This window comes from Symphalangus syndactylus, chromosome 8 (genome assembly GCF_028878055.3).
Source record: "Symphalangus syndactylus isolate Jambi chromosome 8, NHGRI_mSymSyn1-v2.1_pri, whole genome shotgun sequence".
NCBI lineage: Eukaryota > Metazoa > Chordata > Mammalia > Primates > Hylobatidae > Symphalangus > Symphalangus syndactylus.
Window position 1 is genome coordinate 39052501 of NC_072430.2, and position 21097 is coordinate 39073597.

General features: G+C 47.1%; 1 protein-coding gene across 10 annotated transcripts in view; it reads right to left on the bottom strand.

Moving 5' to 3' along the window:
• Nucleotides 1-21097, bottom strand: part of ADCK1 (aarF domain containing kinase 1) — a 130680-nt gene that overhangs the window by 109089 nt on the left and 494 nt on the right. For 9 of the 10 annotated variants that reach the window (XM_055288620.2, XM_055288623.2, XM_055288622.2 and 6 more), the window contains exons 2-3: nucleotides 4302-4447; nucleotides 782-865 (exon numbers count right to left, since the gene is read on the bottom strand). In XM_055288620.2, coding sequence (XP_055144595.1) covers nucleotides 782-865; nucleotides 4302-4436 — 219 coding nt within the window. In that variant the 5' untranslated portion in view covers nucleotides 4437-4447. Of the gene's footprint in view, nucleotides 1-781; nucleotides 866-4301; nucleotides 4448-21097 lie in introns of those variants that run through there. The other variant, XM_063644242.1, reaches the window with a different exon arrangement.

Below are 21097 nucleotides of genomic sequence, written 5' to 3' on the forward strand. Positions count from 1 at the left end.
TGGCTGAGGGGACTGCCTGAGCACAGACATGCCAATCTATCACAAACCTCTCTCTGGAAAAGCCAAAGGTATCTACACTTGACCTCAAACTCAACCTATATCCACAAAAAATGCCCTCGTTTGATCTCCCAAGTCTCTGGGATATCTAAACACATATCAACATCAACTACCCTGTTCCAAGTGACGACAGAGAGTTTGGGGTTGACAGCTTGACTCAGAGGCCTACAAGAGGCCCCAGAGTAGCCCTCAGAGGATAGGACAGCAAGTAACCTCTTTCAATTGGGTTTTGCCTGATGCCTGACAAAACCATTTAGAAGCCAGCTGAGTTATCTGTGGGACAGAGCCTACATCCCTCCTGAGTCATCCCAGACACGTGTACTCCCCAGAAACACACACTGGCCTCTCTCACAGCACCTTGCAAATTGATAACCTCAGTACCATGGCATCCAGCTTGATGACAGTCTGACAGCACCCCTCAGAAGCACTGAAACCTCTATGTGAAGGAGGAAGTGGTCCTCCCCTCCTTCCTTCCAAACCCTCAGTGGCCAATGCCCCCAGCCTCAATCCCCTACACTGCCCTCTGCCCAATTCCAGCTGTACACAGGACAGCTTCGTGGCTAGGCAGCTGCTTCAGGATTTATCCAATCCTAGGCCGGGCGCAGTGGCTCATGCCTTTAATCCCAGCACTTTGGGGGGCTGAGGTGAGAGGATCACTTGAGCATAGCAGTTCAAGGGTTATCCAGTCCTGGCCTGGCTCAGATGGGTCCCACAGGTTACTTACCTTAGATCTCAGCTGCAAGTACTCCTCTGAGCCATAAGGGACACTCTTCAGGGAAGTGAGGTAGTCATAACTGATGACAGCCGTCTGTGAACCAAGGCAGTGGAGAAAAGCTTAGCACCTGGACATTAAGTACAACTACTCTGCCCAAACCTCGCAGTACAGGTCCCTGACACAGCTGCTATGTCTGGGGGAGTGGCCAATCCCATCCCTAAGATGCCTGGCCCCTGGATCTTATTCTAGCTAGCTTCCTCCTGTCATTCAGGACTCTGTGCAAATGCCACCTCTGCAGGGGCCCACTCTAAAATTGCCCCTTTTACCAGAAACATTCAATTATTTATCATAACAAACCACCATCCAACATTACCTTGCTCATTTGTTTCCTTGTTTATGAACTGTCTCTTCCTATAAGCTTAAACTCTAAGCTCTAGAAGCACAGGGGCTTGTCCTTCCTGTCCATCACTTACCACAGCACCTTTTACACTGGGCACATTGAGTAAATGCTCAATCAAAGCTACTTGAATAAAGCTGTTACGTAAACTTAGCCTACTTCTCCACATCACAAATAAACATTATTTTATATGTATGTTTGCTCTAATAGTATAAGTTTTTTTTTTTTTTTTTTTCAAGACAAAGTCTTGCTCTGTCACCCAGGCTGGAGTGCACTGGCATGATCTCGGCGATCTTGGCTCACTGCAGCCTCTGCCTTCCAGGTTCAAGCAATTCTCCTGCCTCAGTCAAGTAGCTGGGATTACATGCACATGCCACCACAACCGGCTAATTTTTGTATTTTTAGTAGAGATGGGATTTCGCCATGTTGGCCAGGCTGGTCTCAAACTCCTGACCTCAGGTGATCCTTCCACCTCAGCCTCCCAAAGTGCTGGGATTACAGCCATAAGCCACTGCGCCTGGCCCTAACAGCATAAGTCTTGATTCTGTGTTTCCTTATCCAGAGTGAATCAGAAAATTCCAATCTCCAAGATATCCTAGGCATGGAAGGGCCTTAGGGATTATCTACCCCAAACCTTCCTTTATAGAATTGACTAACTGAGGGCCGGGCGCGGTGGCTCACGCCTGTAATCCCAGCACTTTGGGAGGCCGAGGCGGGCGGATCACGAGGTCAGGAGATCGAGACCACGGTGAAACCCCGTCTCTACTAAAAAAAATACAAAAAAAAAAAAAAAAAAAAAAGAATTGACTAACTGAGACCCTAGAAGTTCAGGGACTTACAAAGTTGATATTAAGAAGAGTTTCTTCCTTTGCACTCTACAAAGCTTTATCCTATTCGACATACACTTGCTGGACACCAACCACAAGCAAGACTTGGTCACTGAGTAGTGTTCAAGGACAATCCAGACCAGAGGTCTGGCCTTTAAAAAATGGACAGCTTTGTGGCTGGTTTATAAAGCGTATCTTCCTCCTCCTTTCCAACTATTCAAATCTCTAAGATTCCATTCCTGATCCATATCTTCCTCCCTCCTTTCCAACTATTCAAATCTCTAAGATTCCATTTAAAACCTGCTTCTCCCTGGCCTGAAGGTATTGAGTTATCTCAACTGATTGTTCACAGTCAGTCACAGATCAAACTCCTTGCTCTACTGTTTCTCCCCTTCTCACTATTGCACTTGACTAGTCTAAAAATATATATATACGGGCTGGGTGTGGTGGCTCACATCTGTAATCCCAGCACTTTGGGAGGCCAAGGCAGGCAGATCATTTGAGGTCAGGAGTTCGAGACCAGCCTGGCCAACGTGGTATAACCCCCTCTCTACTAAAAATACAGAAATTAGCCAGATGTGTTCACTTGAACCCAGGAGGTGAAGGCTGAAGTGAGCTGAGATGAGATCATGCCACTGCACTCCAGCCTGGATGACAGAGCGAGACTCTGTCTCAAAAAAAAATAATAATAAATATATATATATGGATTTGGATGCATGGATTTGGATTGTTTTTTAACCTATTCCTGTAGGCATTACTCAACCATATATGTGTGTATACATACACACACACACACACACACACATACACGTAAAATTGGCCTGGCAGAGTGGCTCACACCCATAATCCCAACACTTTGGGAGACCAAGGTGGGCAGATTGCTTGAGACTAGGAGTTTAAGACCATCCCGGGCAACATAGTAAAACCCTATCTCTACAAAAAAATACAGAAATTGGCCAGGTGTGGTGTCAGGCATCTGTGGTCCCAGCTACTCGAGAAGCTGAGGCGGGAAGATCTCTTGATCCCAGGAGGTGGAGGTTGCAGTAAGTGGGTATCACACCACTGCATCCCAGCCTGGACGACAGAGCAAGACCCTGTCTCAAAAAAATAAAAATTAAAAAAAATGCATATATATATATATATATATCTCATAAAACCTGCTACCCCTAGGATACCAATCCTGACTCCCAGGCCACAGCACTCACTCTAGTGTCTGACCATAGTAGCGGGCATCTGAATCACCCATCTTGGCACAATGCATGGATTTCTATTGTTTTTTAACCTATTCATGTAGGCATTCCTCAACTAGAAGCTACTTCGTAGCTGGGTCTAGGTGGGACAGTTTGTTTCTGCCCTTCAAAGCATGTAAGACAATGCTCAACCAAAAATAGGCACTCGGTAAACACTTGGGAATTGTTTCATATTCCATAGCCTGATTATCCAAAGTCTATTTGTTGGTATTGGTTCTATGACTCGGCTCAGCCTTGAGGACAGGCATATCAGTGCCCTCCCCTGTGAGCCAGGGCTCAAAGGACACCTCACAACACTAAGTATTAAGAAGATGGTGAGATGACAACCACAATAGACTGTGCATCAGACTGAATCTACGTGAAGGGGAAGAAAGCATGAGCTCATCCTGCAGCAGATAAAGGAGGAAAGCAAGCATGAGGCATGTGGCCATCTACCCACCAATGGGACAATTCTATAGGAATGTCTGGGAAAGTTGCTGTCAGCAGAGTTAAGAGGACATGATCACACCAGGATGATGTTCCTGTTGAGCCACCGGAGAAAACCTCTAAACATAAAATATTCAACTCAGGTTCTCTGTCAGTTTGGAGACTGGAGGGGATCTCGCAAAGTTCTCTGAGGGCTAGACCATCTGGGTACGAGTCCTGCATCAGGAACCATTCATCCTAGCTCACTGGAGAGAGATTGAGTTTTCTAGTAGAATTTAATCAGAACTGTAAAGTCCTCCTTGCACATGCATTTGCTGAAGAGCACGGCCCCTCCTGGTGTGTTGCTAAAATAAGATACAGAACCTAAAATGTAAAGGCTTCAGAACACAGACCCAGTGCAGTCCCATTCTATGTTACCTCGGGATCACAGGAACCCCTGAGGTACAGGAATAAAGGAATATGAGGACACACATCCATATGTGTACACCTGTGCAGATGGAGCTTTTGCACATGTAAGGATACACAAGTATCTCCACATATGTATAACAGGCATATCTATCTGCTACACGTATGAACACCTGCAAGTAATCCTGCAGCTTCTCTGCTACCCCCAAATGGGAAAAACCTACCGTAGCAACTGCTCTGCCCACCCTGACAGCGCCAAAGTCATTAGGGTCCAAGTACTTGTTACCGTAGAGGTAGATGCCAGAAGCAGCAAGAGCCATGCTGGTCCACGAAGCAATCTTGAGAGCCTTTCTGGCCATGTCCCCAGATCCTGCAGAAAAAGGGAAAGTTGAGAAAGAATAGCAGTTAAGAGTTTCATAGTTAGTCAAACTGAAGTTCAAATCCCAGCTCTACCACTTAGATTATATGACCTTAGGTCATTTCGTTAATCTCACTGAGCCTTAGTTTCTTCGTTTGTAAAACAGGATAATACCTACCTCAAAAGTAGTTGGGATAAAATGAAATAATGTACACAAAATCCTTAGCATAGTACCTGGGGCAAGTCAGTCCTCAAAGTCCTTCCTTCGACAGTGCCAGGCACTGTTCTAGATATGGGGAAAGACAGTGAACAAAACAAAGCTCTTGCCCACTTGGAGCTTACCCAGATAGATCACTACAGAATATCAGAGCTGGTATAAATGCTGACAAGAAAAGCAGAGAGAGGCCGAGCATGGTGGCTCACGTCTGTAATACCAACACTTTAGGAGGCCAAGGTGTGCAGATCGCTCAAGTCCAGGAGTTCCAGACCAGCCTGGGCAACAAGACGAAACCCCGTCTCTACGAAAAATACAAAAATTAGCCAGGCATCATGGCACGTGCCTGTGGTCCCAGCTACTCAGGAGGCTGAGGTGGGAGGATGGTTTGAGCCCGGGAGGAGAAGACTGCAGTGAGCTGAGATCGTGCCACCACACTCCAGCCTGGGTGACAGAGCCAGACCCTGTCTCAAAAAAAAAGCAGAGAGGGCTAAGGGATCAGGAGAGAGGAAGAATGTTATTTTAGAAGCAAAGCAGAAGAGCAGGTTAACCATTGCTACTGTGTCTATCATGATACCACAATGCACATACAGGCATCACTAGCCCACTGCGCCCAGGTCAAAAGTGGTCAGGCCACAGCCAAAATGGCAGCTGCTCAGGAGCAGCCAGGTGAGCCCTCTGTGTATGGTTGATTTTCAAAACATTCACTTTGGTTACAGAAGACTACCCCTTGAGGCCCGGCGTGGTGGCTCACGCCTGTAATCCCAGCACTTTGGGAGGCTGAGGCGGGCAGATCACAAGGTCAGGAGATCAAGACCATCCTGGCTAACACGATGAAACCCCGTCTCTACGAAAAAATATACAAAAAATTTGCCAGGCGTGGTGGCAGGCGCCTGTAGTCCCAGCTACTCAGGAGGCTGAGGCAGAAGAATGGCGTGAACCCAGAAGGCGGAGCTTGCAGTAAGCCGAGATTGTGCCACTGCACTCCAGCCTGGGTGACAGAGTGAGACTCCGTCTCAAAAAAAAAAAAAAGAAGACTACCCCTTGTCTTGAATGGAGGCTCCTTGAGGGCAGACACCATGACTGTCACTACTCTGCCCACTCACAGTCCTGTGGAGTGTTTTACAGTTAGAGGCTTAATGTCTACCTGCTGATTTGATCTGTTCAAATTCATACTCCTGGTCAATGTGACCTTTCCCCACCCTACTTGTACTTGCTCAGTCCACCAGGTGGCTGCACAGTCACTCTTTGTGGCCAGTGCACCCAACAGAGTGCTTCCCCTTCAATTCCTGAGCAATTTATGTCAGACTAAAGTCCATGACCACAGCTGCAGCTGCCAGGAGAGAGGTGCCACATGAGAGCAGCGGCACGCCACCAAGCTGCTTGCAGGCGCCAGCCTTGCACGCCTTGTACCCTCATCCCTCTGCTCTGGAATGAGTCTGTGCCTGTCACCTCCCTGCTCTGTGCCTGTTTCCCCTTTGTATGGAAACTATTATTACAAGCAAGCTTATCTTCATTTTATTTGTCTTTGAAACATGGTCTTGCTCTGTCGCCCAGGCTGGAGTGCAGTGCCACGATCTCGGCTCACTGCAACCTCCGCCTGCCAGGTTTGAGCGTTTCTTCTGCCTCAGCCTCCCGAGCAGCTGGGATTACAGGTGGCCACCACCATGCCCAGCTAATTTTTGTATTTTTAGTAAAGACAGGTTTTGCCATGTTGCCTAGGCTGGTCTCGAACTCCCGACCTCAGGTGATCTGCCTGCCTCAGCCTCCCAAAGTGCTGGGATTACAGGTGTGAGTCACCACGCCCGATTCATTTTCTTTAAAGTCTACTTTGACTTATGCCTCATAATATACCCACATTTTTTAAATATATACATATATATATATTTACCATCTACTACCTGGAGATGCTGTCAGATCCCACGGGTTGAGGGCCCAGTCCCCAAGACTGCATCCCCCACTTCCCCCCACAACATCAGTCACAAGTTCAGGTCTCTGGAACTTCTAGCCAACCAGCTTCAAGTTGGGGTTCCCATAACCCCTTCTTTGGGTTCGATCAAGCTGCTGCAACAATTTATAGAACTCAGGTACACACTTACATTTGCTGGCTTATTATAAAGGAGACTGCAAAAGATACTGATGAACAGATGTGCAGGGTCAGTTACAGGGTAAGGGCATGAAGCTTCTAGGACTTCCCTAGGCGCACCACACTCCGCCAGTCTCCAAGTGCTCAGCTATCAGCCCTCTTGGGTTCTTGGGTTTTTATGGAAGCTTCACGACGTCAGCATTCCTTCCCTCAGTGTATAGGGCAGAACCTACTCTAGGGAGGGGCTTAAGATCCACAATCAGAAACGTGGGGAAAGATCACAATCCTGCCTTGGGGCAGGTGAGAGGAGGGCAGGAAAGAGATTGTGATTCCTAAGGCCTGGCCCTGAGGCCTAACACACACCAACAAAAACTGTAACAAGGGCTGTGGGAGTTATGAACCAGGAACAGCGGACAGAAACCAATAACACCACAATAGTCCTTTTTTATAATTCCACTGCTCTTCCCTTTGGAATCTTCATTTCCTAATCTAGTATTTCTAAAGTATAATCAGAGGAACACCTGAAAATATATTAGCCTGGATGCCATTTCAAAAATGCAGATTCCCAGGCCAAGAGAGGTAGCTCACGCCTATAATTCCAGCACTCTGGGAGGCCCAGGCAGGCGGATCTCTTGAGGTCAGGAGTTCCAGACCAGCCTGGCCAACGTGGTGAAACCCCATCTCTATTAATGTTAGCTGGGTGTGGTAGTACACACCTGTACTCCCAGCTACTTAGGAGGCTAAGACATGAGAATCACTTGAAGCCAGGAGGCGGAGGTCGCAGTGAGCTGAGATCGCACCACTGCACTCCAGCCTGGGCAGCAGAACGAGACTCCATCTCAAAAAAAAAAAAAAAAAAAAAAAATTAGCCAGGCATGGTGTCGTGTGCCTGGTAATCCCAGCTACTTGGGAGGCTGACGCAAGAGAATTGCTTGAACCCGGAAGGTAGAAGTTGCAGTGAGCTGAGATAGTGCCACTGCACTCCAGCCTGGGCAACAGAGACTGTTTCTCAAAAAAAAAAAAAAAAAAATTAAGAAAAAATTTTTTAGTAAAATAAAATAAAGAAATGTAGATTCCTAGAGTCCACTCCATGGGCCACTGAACTACCAACTCTAGGGGTAAGACTCAAGAATGTGCATTTTAATAAGATAACAAGCGATTTGTCTGAAAGCTCAAGTTTGAGAGCCACACTTCTACTTTTTTTTTTTTTTTTTTTTGAGAGTGTCTTGCCCTGTCACCCAGGCCAGAATGCAATGGCACAATCTCAACTTACTGCAGCCTTGACCTCCTGGGTTCAAGCAATCCTCCCATCTCAACCTCTAGAGTGGGCTAATTTTTGTTGTAAAGATGGGGTTTCGCCCTTTGCTCAGGCTGGTCTCCAACTCCTGAGCTCAATGATCAGCCCACCTTGGCCTCCCAAAGTGCTGAGATTACAGATGTGAGCTACCATGCCCAGAAAGGGTTTTTTTTTTTTTTTTTTTTTTTTTTTTTTTTTTTTTTTTTTTTTTTTTTGAGACGGAGTCTTGCTCTGTCGCCCAGGCTGGAGTGCAGTGGCGCAATCTCGGCTCACTGCAAGCTCCGCCTCCCGGGTTCACGCCATTCTCCTGCCTCAGCCTCTCCGAGTAGCTGGGACTACAGGCGCCCGCCACCACGCCTGGCTAATTTTTTGTATTTTTTTAGTAGAGACGGGGTTTCACCATGGTCTCGATCTCCTGACCTCGTGATCCGCCCGCCTTGGCCTCCCAAAGTGCTGGGATTACAAGCGTGAGCCACCGCGCCCGGCCCAGAAAGGGTTTTTTGTTTTTTTGTTTTCAGTAAAGAGAGGCTTCATTGCCTACCAATGGGTCAGAAAAAAAAGGGGGTCAGGTGCAGTGGCTCACACCTGTAATCCCAGCACTTTGGGAAGCCAAGATGGGAGGATCATTTGAGCCCAGAAGTTCAAGATCAGCCTAGGCAACATAGCGAAACCCCATCTCTACAAAAAATACAAAAATCAGCTGGGTGTGGTGGCATGCACCTGTCGTCCTAGCTGCCTGGGAGGCTGAGGTGGGAGGATCACTTCAGCCTGGGAGGCAAAGGTTGCAGTGAGCTGAGATTGTGCCACTGCACCCCAGCCTCAGTGACACAGTGAGACCCTGTCTCAGAAAGATAAAATTAAAGAAAAAAAAAAAAAGGCTGGGCGTGGTGGCTCACACCTTGTAATCCCAGCACTTTGGGAGGCCGAGGCAGGCGGATCACCTGAGGTCAGGAGTTTGAGACCAGCCTGGCCAACATGGCAAAACGCTGTCTCTACTAAAAATACAAAAGTTAGCCGGGTGTTGTGGCATGCACCTGTAGTTTCAGCTACTCAAGAGGCTGTGGCAGGAAAATCACTTGAACAGGAGGCAGAGGTTGCAATGAGCCAAGGTGGCACCACTGCACACTCCAGCCTGGGTGACAGCATGAGACTACTCAAAAAAAAAAAAAAAAAAAAAAAAAAAAAACAGGAAAACAAAGAGAGGCTTTGCTGAAATTTAGTGTTCAAGTTCATCAGTGAATATTCCCCAAAAACACGCCTCGCCTTCCCCAACACCAGATGACTGTATTCATTCTACAAGGGTAACTGCAAGCAATGATTTTTAAGGAAATAATTTAAGAAACTCAGGCTGTATGTGGCTCATGCCTGTAATCCCAGCACTTTGGGAGGCCAAGGCGGGCGGATCACAAGGTCGAAGTTCGAGACCAGCCTGGCCAACATGGTGAAACCCCATCTCTACTAAAAACACAAAAATTAGCCAGGCGTAGTGATGCATGCCTATAGTCCCAGCCACTCGAGAGGCTGAGGCAGGAGAATTGCTTGAACCCAGGAGACGGAGGTTGCAGTGAGCTGAGACCATGCCATTGCATCCCAGCCTGGGCAACAAGAACAAAACTCCATCTCCAAAAAAATAATAAAAATAAAATTAAAAGCCAGCACGGTGGCTCACGCCTATAATCCCAGTACTTTGGGAGGCCGAGGCAGGTGGATCACCTGAGGTCAGGAGTTCAAGACCAGCCTGACCAACACGGAGAAACCCAGTCTCTAGTAAAAATACAAAATTAGCCAGGCGTGGTGGCACATGCCTGTAATCCCAGCTACTCGGGAGGCTGAGGCAGAATCGCTTGAACCCAGGAGGCAGAGGTTGCAGTGAGCTAAGATCACGCCATTGCACTCCAGCCTGGGCAACAAGAGTGAAACTCCATCTCAAAAAAAAAATTTTAAGAAACTCATTTCTGGCCGGGCACGGTGGCTCACGCCTGTAATCCCAACACTTTGGGAGGCCGAGGCGGGCGGATCACGAGGTCAGGAGATCGAGACCATCCTGGCTAACACGGTGAAACCCCGTCTCTACTAAAAATACAAAAATTAGCCGGGCGAGGTGGCAGGCGCCTGTAGTCCCAGCTACGCGGGAGACTGAGGCAGGAGAATGGCGTGAACCCCAGGAGGCGGAGCCTGCAGTGAGCCAAGATCGCGCCACTGCACTCCAGCCTGGGTGAAAGAGCGAGACTCCGTCTCAAAAAAAAAAAGAAATTGTGAAATACATATATATACACACACACACTATGGAATATTATCCAGCCATAAAAAGTAAGGAAGCCTGCCATTGGTGACAACATGGATGAACCTAGAGAACATTTTGCTAAGTGAAATAAGCCAGACACAGAAAGACAAATATTGCATGATCTCACTCTAATGTGGAATCTAAAGAAGTCAAACTCGCTGGGCGCGGTGGCTCACGCCTGTAATCCTAGCCCTTTAGGAGGCTGAGGCGGGCGGATCACGAGGTCAGGAGATCGAGACCATCCTGGCTAACACAGTGAAACCCCGTCTCTACTGAAAACACAAAAAATTAGCCGGGCGTGGTGGCAGGCGCTTGTGGTCCCAGCTACTCGGGAGGCTGAGGCAGAAGAATGGCGCAAACCCGGGAGGCGGAGTTTGCAGTGAGCGGAGATCGTGCCACTGCACTCCAGCCTGGGCGACAGAGGGAGACTCTGTCTCAAAAAAAAAAAAAGAAGTCAAACTCTTAGAGGCAGAGGTTAGAACGATGGTTACCAGGGGCTGGGGGTTTGAGGGAAATGAGGCGATATTAGTCAAAGGTACAAAGTTTCAGTTACAAGATGAATAAGTTCTGGGGAATCTAATGTCCAACATGGAAACTACAGTTAATACTACTGTATTGTTTACTTGAAATTTGCTAAGAGAGCAGATCTTAAGTGTCCTCACCATACACACACAAAAGGGTAACTATCTGAGGTGATGGATATGTTGATTGATTGTGGTAATCATTACACAGTACACATATATCAAATCATCAAGTTGTACACCTTGAATAGATACAATTATTTGTCAATTACACCTCAATAAAGCTGGAAAATAATAAATTAAAAGAATAAATTAAACCTTGCTTTCTAGCATGCTCTTTATTTCCTTGATATTTCTCTTTATTTTATGAAAATTTCCCTATCCCCATTTTATTATGCCAATATTTTAATAAGCCAAGGATTATTTTGGGGTGTTGTCATTGTTGTTCTTGTTGTTGTTGCTATGGAGACAGGGGTTTAATCTGCCACCCAGGCTGGAGTGCAGTGGTGCGATCACAGCTCACTCACAGCCTCGACCTCCTGGGCTCAGGCAATTCTCCCACCTCAGCCCCCCAAGTAGCTGGGACCATAGGCACAAACCACTATGTCCGGCTAATATTTTTTTGTATCAATTTTGTAGTGACGGGGGTCTCTCTATGTTGCTCAAGTTGGTCTTGAACTCCTGGACTCAAGCAATCTTCCCACCTTGGTCTCCCAAAGTGCTGGGATTACAGGCGTTGAGCCATTGCACCTAGGCAAGGATTCTTTTTGGACAGGAGAGTGTAGTGACTGAGATCATGAACTCTGGAGTCTAATCAGCCCAGGTTTGAGTCCTGGCATGGCCACTTATGAACTGGGTGACCATAGGCAGGCTGCTAAATCTCTCTGAACCTCGTGATCTTGTCCATACGCAATGGGGATAACAGCAATACCTGCTTGATGGAGTGGTGGGAAATGAGATAAATCATGTAAAATGCTTAGCAAGGTGCCACCTACACAGTAAGAACTCAAGAGTGGCAGATGCTATTATCCTCCATTATTAGCACTGGTATTATTATCATTATTATTATCTCCTCACCCAGTGCCAGGCTTTAACAAATGCTCCCCTGCCTATCAGCTCCCAGAGGAATTCTGCACACCCTACTTCCAACATTCTAGGTGGCCCCCACTTAACCCTACCCTTTCTCCTTGCTCTCTACACCCTCAGCCTGGAGTATTTTCTGCTGAAAGGGGCAACAAGCTCACCCTTCACTTTGTTTCCACCAAGACACAGGTCCCTAATCAGATCCAGAAACCGACCTTAAATTAGACTGAGTGACTTAAGCTCCTTACACAGCTTCCTTCTTCAGTCAAGATCATGAGAGTGACCCAGGGACCCTTCCTGTGGGCATCCAGAGAAGCCCACATTAGGAAGCCAGTATGAAGCAACCGTGGGTAAAGAACCCAGCCTTGCCGGGCGCGGTGGCTCACGCCTATAATCCCAGCACTTTGGGAGGCCGAGGCAGGCGGATCACGAGGTCAGAAGATCGAGACCATCCTGGCTAACATGGTGAAACCCCGTCTCTACTAAAAATACAAAAAAATTAGCCGGGCGTGATGGCGGGCACCTGTAATCCCAGCTACTCGGGAGGCTGAGGCAAGAGAATGGCGTGAACCCAGGAGGGGTAGCTTGCAGTGAGCTGAAATCACGCCACTGCACTCCAGCCTGGGAGACAGAGCAAGACTCCGTCTCAAAAAAAAAAAAAAGAACCCAGCCTCTGAACACCTTGAGTAAGTCACAACTGCTTGCAGCTTCCGCATAATTATCTATGAAGGGGAGCTCTTGAGAGTACCCACCTTCTAGGGTCATTGTAATAATTAACTGGCCAGGTGTGATGGCTCATGCCATTAAGCCCAGCACTTTGGGAGGCCAAGGTGGGAAGGTTGCTTGAGTCCAGGAGTTCAAGACTAGCCTGAAGAACACAGCAAGACCTCATCTCTATAAACAATAAAAAAGTTAGCTGGGCATGGTGGTGTGTCCCTGAACTCCCAGCTACTCGGGAGGCTGAGGTAGGAGGATCACTTGAGCCTGGAAGGTCAAGGCTGCAGTGAGTGTGGTGGTGAGTGCCACCGCATTTACCCTAGGCAACAGAGCAAGACTCAAGAAAAAAAAAGTAATTAACTGAATACTACTTTAAGGCAATGCCTGACATACCCAGTAAATGAGACTCTCTTGTAATTTTTTTTTTTTTTTTTTTTTTTTGAGACAGAGTTTCACTGTCACCCAGGCTGGAGTGCATTGGTGTGATCTCAGCTCACTGCAGCCTCTGCCTCCTGGGTTCAAGTGATTCTCCTGCCTCAGCCTCCCGAGTAGCTGGGACGACAGGCAGGTGCCACGCCCGGCTAATTTTTTTTGTATGTTTATTAGAGAAGAGGTTTCAACATGTTGGTCAGGTTGGTCTCGAACTCCTGGCCTCAGGTGATACTCCCACCTTGGCCTCCCAAAGTGCTGGGATTACAGGCCTGAACCACCACACCCAGCCTCTCTTGTGATTTTAAACCTCATTTCTTTGTTTCTGAAAAGTCAAAGAACTTATGAAAAACTCCTAGCACCTAAGGAACCAGGATTTGGTATAACCTCAAATAATTAATAAACAGGGAGGCTAGGCACAGTGGCTCATGCCTGTAATCCCAGCACTTTGAGAGGCCAGCAGGCAGATCACCTGAGGTCAGGAGTTCAAGACCAGCCTGGCCAACATGGTGAAATGCTGTCTCTACTAAAAATGCAAAAATTGGCAAGGCGTGGTGGTGGGCGTCTGTAATCCCAGCTACTCAGGAGGCTGAGGCAGGAGAATCGCTTGAACCCGGGAGGCAGTAGTTGTAGTGAGCCAAGGTCACACCATTGCAATCCAGCCTGGGCAACAAGAGCCAAACTCCATCTCAAAAAATTTTTTGTATTAAAAAACAAAACATAAACAGGGGAAGTAGGCCATCATATCTTGCCTGAACTACTTAACCATTCTCCATTCCAAACTGACTTCTCCACATCCCATTAATCTTCACTCTGCCACTCAAGTTATCATGGTCATCCTCAAGTGTATTAATACCATTCCTATCACCTCTCCACCTACCACAAAGCCCAAACTCCTTGCAAGACACTCAAGGCCCACCAAATTCTTACCCCAACTTACCTTTCCAGCCTTTTTCTCCCACAATATACCTGCACACTCAATCCTTCATTATCCTTCCATGCAGCTTTTTGTGAGCCAATCACTCAGAATTCCTCATTCATTCCTCACTAGTCTAATTATATACTGTTTTTATGGATAATGATTGGGTCTTATATCTGCCCTCTCCACTAGATCCAAAAGGAAGAATCTGTTAACAAATAAATGAATAAATAAGTGTAGTGGGCTGGGTGCAGTGGCTCACGCCTGTAATCCCAGCACTTTGGGAGGCTGAGGCGGGTGGATCACCTGAGATCAGGAGTTAGAGACAAGTCTGGCCAGCATGGTGAAACTCCATCTCTACTAAAAATACAAAAATTAACTGGGCGTGGTGCTGGGCGCCTGTAATCCCAGCTACTCAGGAGGCTTAGGCAGGAGAATCACTTGAACCCAGGAGGCAGAGGTTACAGTGAGCTGAGATCGCACCATTGCACTCCAGCCTGGGCAACAAGAACAAAACCCTGTCTCAAAATAAATTAATAAATAAATGTAGTGACTGTCTATAATTTTATGTTGCCTTGGCATCCATTTTGAACATAGTTTTAACTTTCTAAGGCCAGAGGCATGTCAAACCATTGACAGTTTCAGTTCTCTATGTCCTCCCAGTTCCTCAATGTGATTGATCCAGAAATCTGCCTTGGACGATGCCTCCTGGTGAACATCCCACTATGGCACAGCTACCTACAACCTACTTTAATCACCCCACCAACCTGCACGCCCAGCATGGACTGTGCAGATATTCCACAGTGACCACCCCTCAGTCACTGTGTGACTCCACAGAACTCATGCCTGCTTATTGTAAACCCACCAATTAGAACTCCCCATGAGAAATCTGCCTGGCTTAACACTCTGGACCCCAAAAAAGGCTTTGGTGCACAGGTCTCCTCTCTTGATCTCTCTCTCCTCGCTCCCACCCACCTGCTGGTTGAACTCCCTGCTGTCTCCAGGCTTCCTCTCCACCCTCATGGGCACCCTTTTCTCCAGTGGATCTGTCAGGAAAGGCTTCTGTTATTTTGTATGTTTTGTTGTGCTGCCTGTGTCTGTGTGTCACTTGACCAACACTCCTGAAGCCAATTTCTGTCTTGGTCAGGTCTCTCTTAGGGAGTCACTCTTAGGCCAGGAGTGGTGGCTCATGCCTGTAATCCCAGCACTCTGAGAGGCTGAGGCGGGTGGATCACTTGAGATCAGGAGTTCAAGACCAGCCTGGCCAACATGGGAAAACCTCATCTCTACTAAAAATACAAAAATTGCCGGGCATGGTGGTTCACGCCTGTAATCTCAGCACTTTGGGAGGCCGAGGTAGGTGGATCACCTGAGGTCGGGAGTTCAAGACCAGCCTGACCAACACGGAGAAACCCTGTCTCTACTAAAAATATAAAATTAGCCGGGCGTGGTGGCATATGCCTGTAACCCCAGCTACTCGGGAGGCTTACGCAGGAGAACTGCCTGAACCTCGGAGGCGAAGGTTGCAGGGAGCCGAGATGATGCCATTGCACTCCAGCCTGGGCAACAAGAGCGAAACTCCATCTCAAAAAAAAAAATAAAATACGAAAATTAGCTGGGCATGGTGGCACACGGCTGTAATCCCTGCTACTCAGGAGGCTGAGGCAGGAGAATCACTTGAACCTGGGAGGTGGAGGTTGCAGTGAACCGAGATCACACCAGCCTGGGTAACAGAGCAAGACTCTGTCTCAAAAAAAAAAAAAAAGAGAGACTGAGTAGTTATCTTAGGCTGGGCGCAGTGGCTCATGCCTGTAATCCCAACAATTTGGGAGGCTGAGGAGGGAAGATCGCTTGAGCTCAGGAGTCGAGACCAGCCTGGGCAACATAGTGAGAACTCATCTCTCAAACTCCTGACCTCAAGCAATCCGCCCAGCTCAGCCTCCCAGAGTGTTGGGATTACAGATATGAGCCACTGCCCCCAGCAACAAGATCTCACCCCTTTAAAAAAAAAAGCCATAAGAATAGGATCATGGGAGGAACCAGAACTCTGCTAAAATGTAGCATAGTTTCTATAATCCCTTACTGCTCAGGAGTCATGTGATCAGAGTTCACAAGATTTGTGACTTTCCTAATTGTTCCCATAGGATGTATAAACATCACTATTGTAGAACCTAAGATTGGGAGGTTTTTTGAGATTTTTTTCAGACTGAGCCCCCTGGACAAGGTCTTACATAGTCTAACTCTCAATTTCCTCTAGGTTCTCAGGCACTGCCACTTTCCCCTTCACTCATTCTACTCCAAACACACTGGCCTCTGTGCCATTCCTCAAACATGCCAGGCATATTCTGACCTCCCAGAGCTTTTGCACTTGCTGTTCTCTGTCTGGAACAGAGGTTGACAAATATTTCTCTATAACGAGCCATATAAGAGTAATTTTTGGGCCAGCACGGTAGCTCATGCCTGTAATCCCAGCACTTTGGGAGGCCGAAGCAGGTGGATCACTTGAGGTTAGGAGTTTGAAACCAGCCTGGCCAACAAGGTGAAGCCCTGTCTCTACTAAAAATACAAAACTTAGCCACGCATGGTGGCAGGTGCCTGTAATCCCAGTTACTCGGGAGGCTGAGGCAGGAGAATCACTTGAACCCGGGAGATGGAGGTTGCAGTGAGCCAAGATCGCGCCACTGCACTCCAGCCTGGGCAACAGGGCAAGACTCTGTCTCAAAAAAAAAAAAAAAAAAAAAAGAATGCAAAGCCAAAAATGACTCTTTCTTTTTTTTTTGAGACAGAGTTTTGCTCTTGTTGCCCAGGCTGGAGTGCAGTGGCGTGATCTCAGCTCACCGCAACCTCCGCCTCCAGGGTTCAAGCGATTCTCCTGCCTCAGCCTCCCGAGTAGCTGAGATTGCAGGCATGCGCCACCACGTCCGGCTAGTTTTGTATTTTTAGTAGAGACAGGGTTTCTTCATGTTGGTCAGGCTGGTCTCAAACTCCCGACCTCAGGTGATCCGCCTACCCCAGCCTCCCAAAATGCTGGGATGACAAGCGTGAGCCACCGTGGCTTTGCATTCTATAACATCTCTGACACATCTACTCAATTCTGCATTGTGGCACAAGGCAACCACAGAGGATGTATAAATAGGTGTGGCCAGAATTGACCCTCAGGCTGTCATTTGCCAAACCCTGGTCTAGCACATAGGGGGCGCTCCAAAAGCATTTACTGAATGAATGAATCAATGAATGCACAAACTACAGCCAGTGAGGCCTGAGGCTTGTGCAGAGCAAGGAACAATGCAGGTACCCAGGTGAAAACCACATGCCCTGGGCTGACAATTCATCACCAACACCCCATCCCACCCCAACACCACCTCCCAGCCCCTGCCTCCCCTGAACCCCCTCTTCCTGTCACACCAACCTCCACACCTGTCCCCTGTATGCAACGAGGCCACTCCTACCCTTGAGACCACCTCTGGGTGGGAAGTGACAGCAAAGCAGACACAACTCTCAAAAGCCTGTTTTCCTGCAAATGTCCTCAGTAATAAAAGAGATGGAAATTGAAATACATAAAATAGATGATACAGGAGCCGAATGGCACCTAAATAGACTGGAGCTAGAGTTTTCCATAAGGTGTCCCTGAGTCTTTAACATGCAAATGAGTTGCCTCCCTCGGGGTATTTTAAAAGACCCTGTCAGGCGTGAAATATGTCTGTCAATTGAAAACACCTTTCATTATTAAACCCTTTGTTAATGAATCACCTGCCCTGTTCTGCTTACTCGCCTTTTTGACTTTCACCTGAGTCACCTCTCCTACCAGTACATACCTTACAGGGGGTCTGAGGACACCAAAACCCTTAAACCTAATCACTAGATAATAACACTAGCAATAACTAGCCTTTATATTAAAATAGAGCCCTTTACACTCAACTCATTAGATATTCCACACAACCCAGTGAGGAGAGACAAACATTACCATCCCCAGGTATAAATGAGGAAACCAAGGAGCAGACAGGGTGAGTGATTTGTCCCTGGTGGCTCAGCTAGTAAAATGGCTAAGAGCTTGAGCAGGGCCTTCCCACTCATTTCCAAGTATTCAGCCCTTGTCTTTATGACAGGTAACCCCTTTGATAGGAACACCTGGACTCCTGTTCACTAAGGTCCTTACTGCTGTTCTCAAGTAAATGCAACTGTTGCAGTGGGCAGAGACTATGATTTCTGACCCAGTGCCAGGCATGTGGGAGGCACTGTTTGGAGCCCCCAAAACCAACAAGATGTCACAAGATCAACCAATGCCTCCCACTAGAAACAAGCCATTTCAGTCTATCAAATGTTTAGGAGAGCTGCAAAGCTGACGAGGCTGTTTTATTGTCAAATCAATGATAAGAATGGAATCCATCTTGCTGGACCACAGGAAACACCCCAGTGGGTTATGAAATGAAGCAACAGGAGAGTCTGGGACATAGAAATGGGAAGTTGATGGTCACACAAAATGTCCATCCCCTCGACAGAACTAACTGGGAAACTAAGCACTTACTGTTCATCGGAGTCAGTGACTGGCTAGGCCTTTTCAGTTTCCATCCATTGGCAGCCCTCTCCCTATGCCACATTTCAGGACTAAAGGCCTGGAATCACCTCTCCCTGTTTGGTGCACAAATGAGAATCACCACAGAGAAAAGGCACTTAGGTCTCTAGTTCCATGAAAAGTGACCATGGCCTCCTCCCATTTCCTAGAGAGACTATTAGGCCAATGAGCATTATTTCTTCTCGTCTGCCCCAAAACTGAAAAAAGACCCTAGGAGAGAGTGATCAGGTCTTCAGAAGAACCTGGTCCCTGATATGGATAGAAAGCACACAAAGTGGATGATATCATCAAGTCTCAAGTCTGGAAAGATGTCAAAGACACCAAGTCAATAACAAGGGACTGTGTGAAGTTGGCCTGAGCAGGTTTACAGTCTGCCCTCCCTAAGACAGCAATGTAGTCCAGTGCAGGAACCAAATTTTAATCAAACTCCCTTTCCTAGTGTTTGATGCCCAAGCACTCAAGGTCCTTAAATCAATGTTGATTAAATAAAGGAATCCCAGGAGCCTGAGGCAAGAGAATTGCTGGAACCCGAGAGGCAGAGGCTGCAGTGAGCCGAGATCACGCCACTGCACTCCAGCCTGGGCGACAGAACAAGACTCCATCTCAAAAAATAAAAAAATTAAAAAAGGAATCCCTGACTGATGCCAAAGTCCCAGAATAGACAACAAAAATAATTCTCACCCAGGCAAGGAATAGAAATTCTTCATTTAGTCCATCCTAGGGAAGGCAGACTGAGGGAGAATAGGGCAAAGCCAGATGCAAAGAGCAAGCAGCAGGTAAGAGAAGAGAGTGAGCTTCCAACAGGAGAGCTATAGTGACAAGCACTTATTAGCTCATTAACTCACACAACTAGATTCCGAGGTGCATGCTATTAGAGCTTCAATCTATGGATAAGGAAGTGGTGTTTTAGAAAAGGTAGAAAACTTGGCCAAAGAGCTGGTAAGTGATGGAGGCAGAACTTGAATCCATGTATGACTGCTCCCACCAAGAGAGCAAAAAGTGCACAAGAACAAGCAGCTTGCTGGGCCCTGAAATAGGCCACTCGAGTCCCTGCAACATGGAAACCTTAACACAGGAGGCGTATTTAGTGAGCTACCCTGGTGAAGAAATGGATGGCTGACCCAACTAATTTTTTTTTTTTAGATGGAGTCTTGCTCAGTTGCCCAGGCTGGAGTGCAGTGACACCATCTTGGCTCACTGCAGCATTTGTCTCCCGGGTTCAAGCTATTCTCCTCCTCAGCCTCCCAAGTAGCTGGGACTACAGGAACACACCATTATGCCCAGCTAATTTTTTTGTATTTTTGGTAGAGATGGGGTTTCACCATGTTGGCCAGGCTGGTATTGAACTCCTGACCTCAAGTGATTTGCCCACCTCAGCCTTCCAAAGTGCTGGGATTACAGGCGTGAGCCACCGCACCCAGCCCCAGCTAATATTCTTATAGGTCCTTTGTCTGACAAGAAAATGACTGCATATCAGAAAGTAAGAATATGCACACTCTCCTAGCACAGATCAAATCGTACATCCCTGAGGCCAGTTGAGAAATGGCCAAGCAAAGAATGACCCAATAAGGTAGAATATGATGTAACCAGGAAAAATGACAAGTATAGACTACATTAAAATCTGTATATAAATTAATATGGAGGGAGTTAACAGTGTACAAAGTAATATGCACATATTTACAATCACCAAAAAAGTAAAACTGGCAAATAAAGACAGAAAGACCCATAACCAGGTATGAAGAGATAGTGCTTTAAGTTCACAGGATTTTTTTACTATAAAGCAGTGGTACTCGACGTATGGTCCCCAGACCAACAGCAACTGCATCACTTGGGTGCATGTTAGAAATGCCAATTCTTGGTCCTCATACCAGACTTAGAGAATCAGAAACTTTGGGGATGGAGTCCAGTACTGTGTGTTGTTAAAAGCTCTCCAGGTGACTCTGGTGCATGCTAAAGTTTGAGAACCACTGTAATAAGAAAATTATTTTATTTTCCTTTTTTTCTTTTAATACAGACTGGAGTCTCACTATGTTGCCCAGCCTGGTGTTGAACTCCTGGCCTCAAGCAATCCTCCCATCTTGGCCTCCCAAAGTGCTGGGATTACAGGCATCAGCCACCACACCCAGCCCCAAGAAAATTATTACATAAAACATATGAAGCCACAGATAAAGTCTAATTCACTTCAACTCTGCAAATATTTCTTGAGCACCCACTAAGTGCCAAGTATCATGGAAGTAATCAATAAATGCTTGTTAAATGACTTTCTTGTTAGTAGAAAGTAAATGCCACTTAACCCTGGGAGAGGGCTGTTCTAGGTGTCTTATCGAAAGGTTGCTCTCCACACACACTGGCTGCTGTTAGCACATATCTACTGAGTGATCCAGAAGCCCAGGGCCCTGCAAGATGCTGGAGACAGGCAGCGGTCTGGGGCACATTCGCAAAACGGGGTGGAGGGCCAGGATATGTGCATCGCCCCGTGCTCTTGCCCAGACCACGCTCCAGCTGCAGCTGCTTCTGCGTAGGAACTCACAGGGCCACC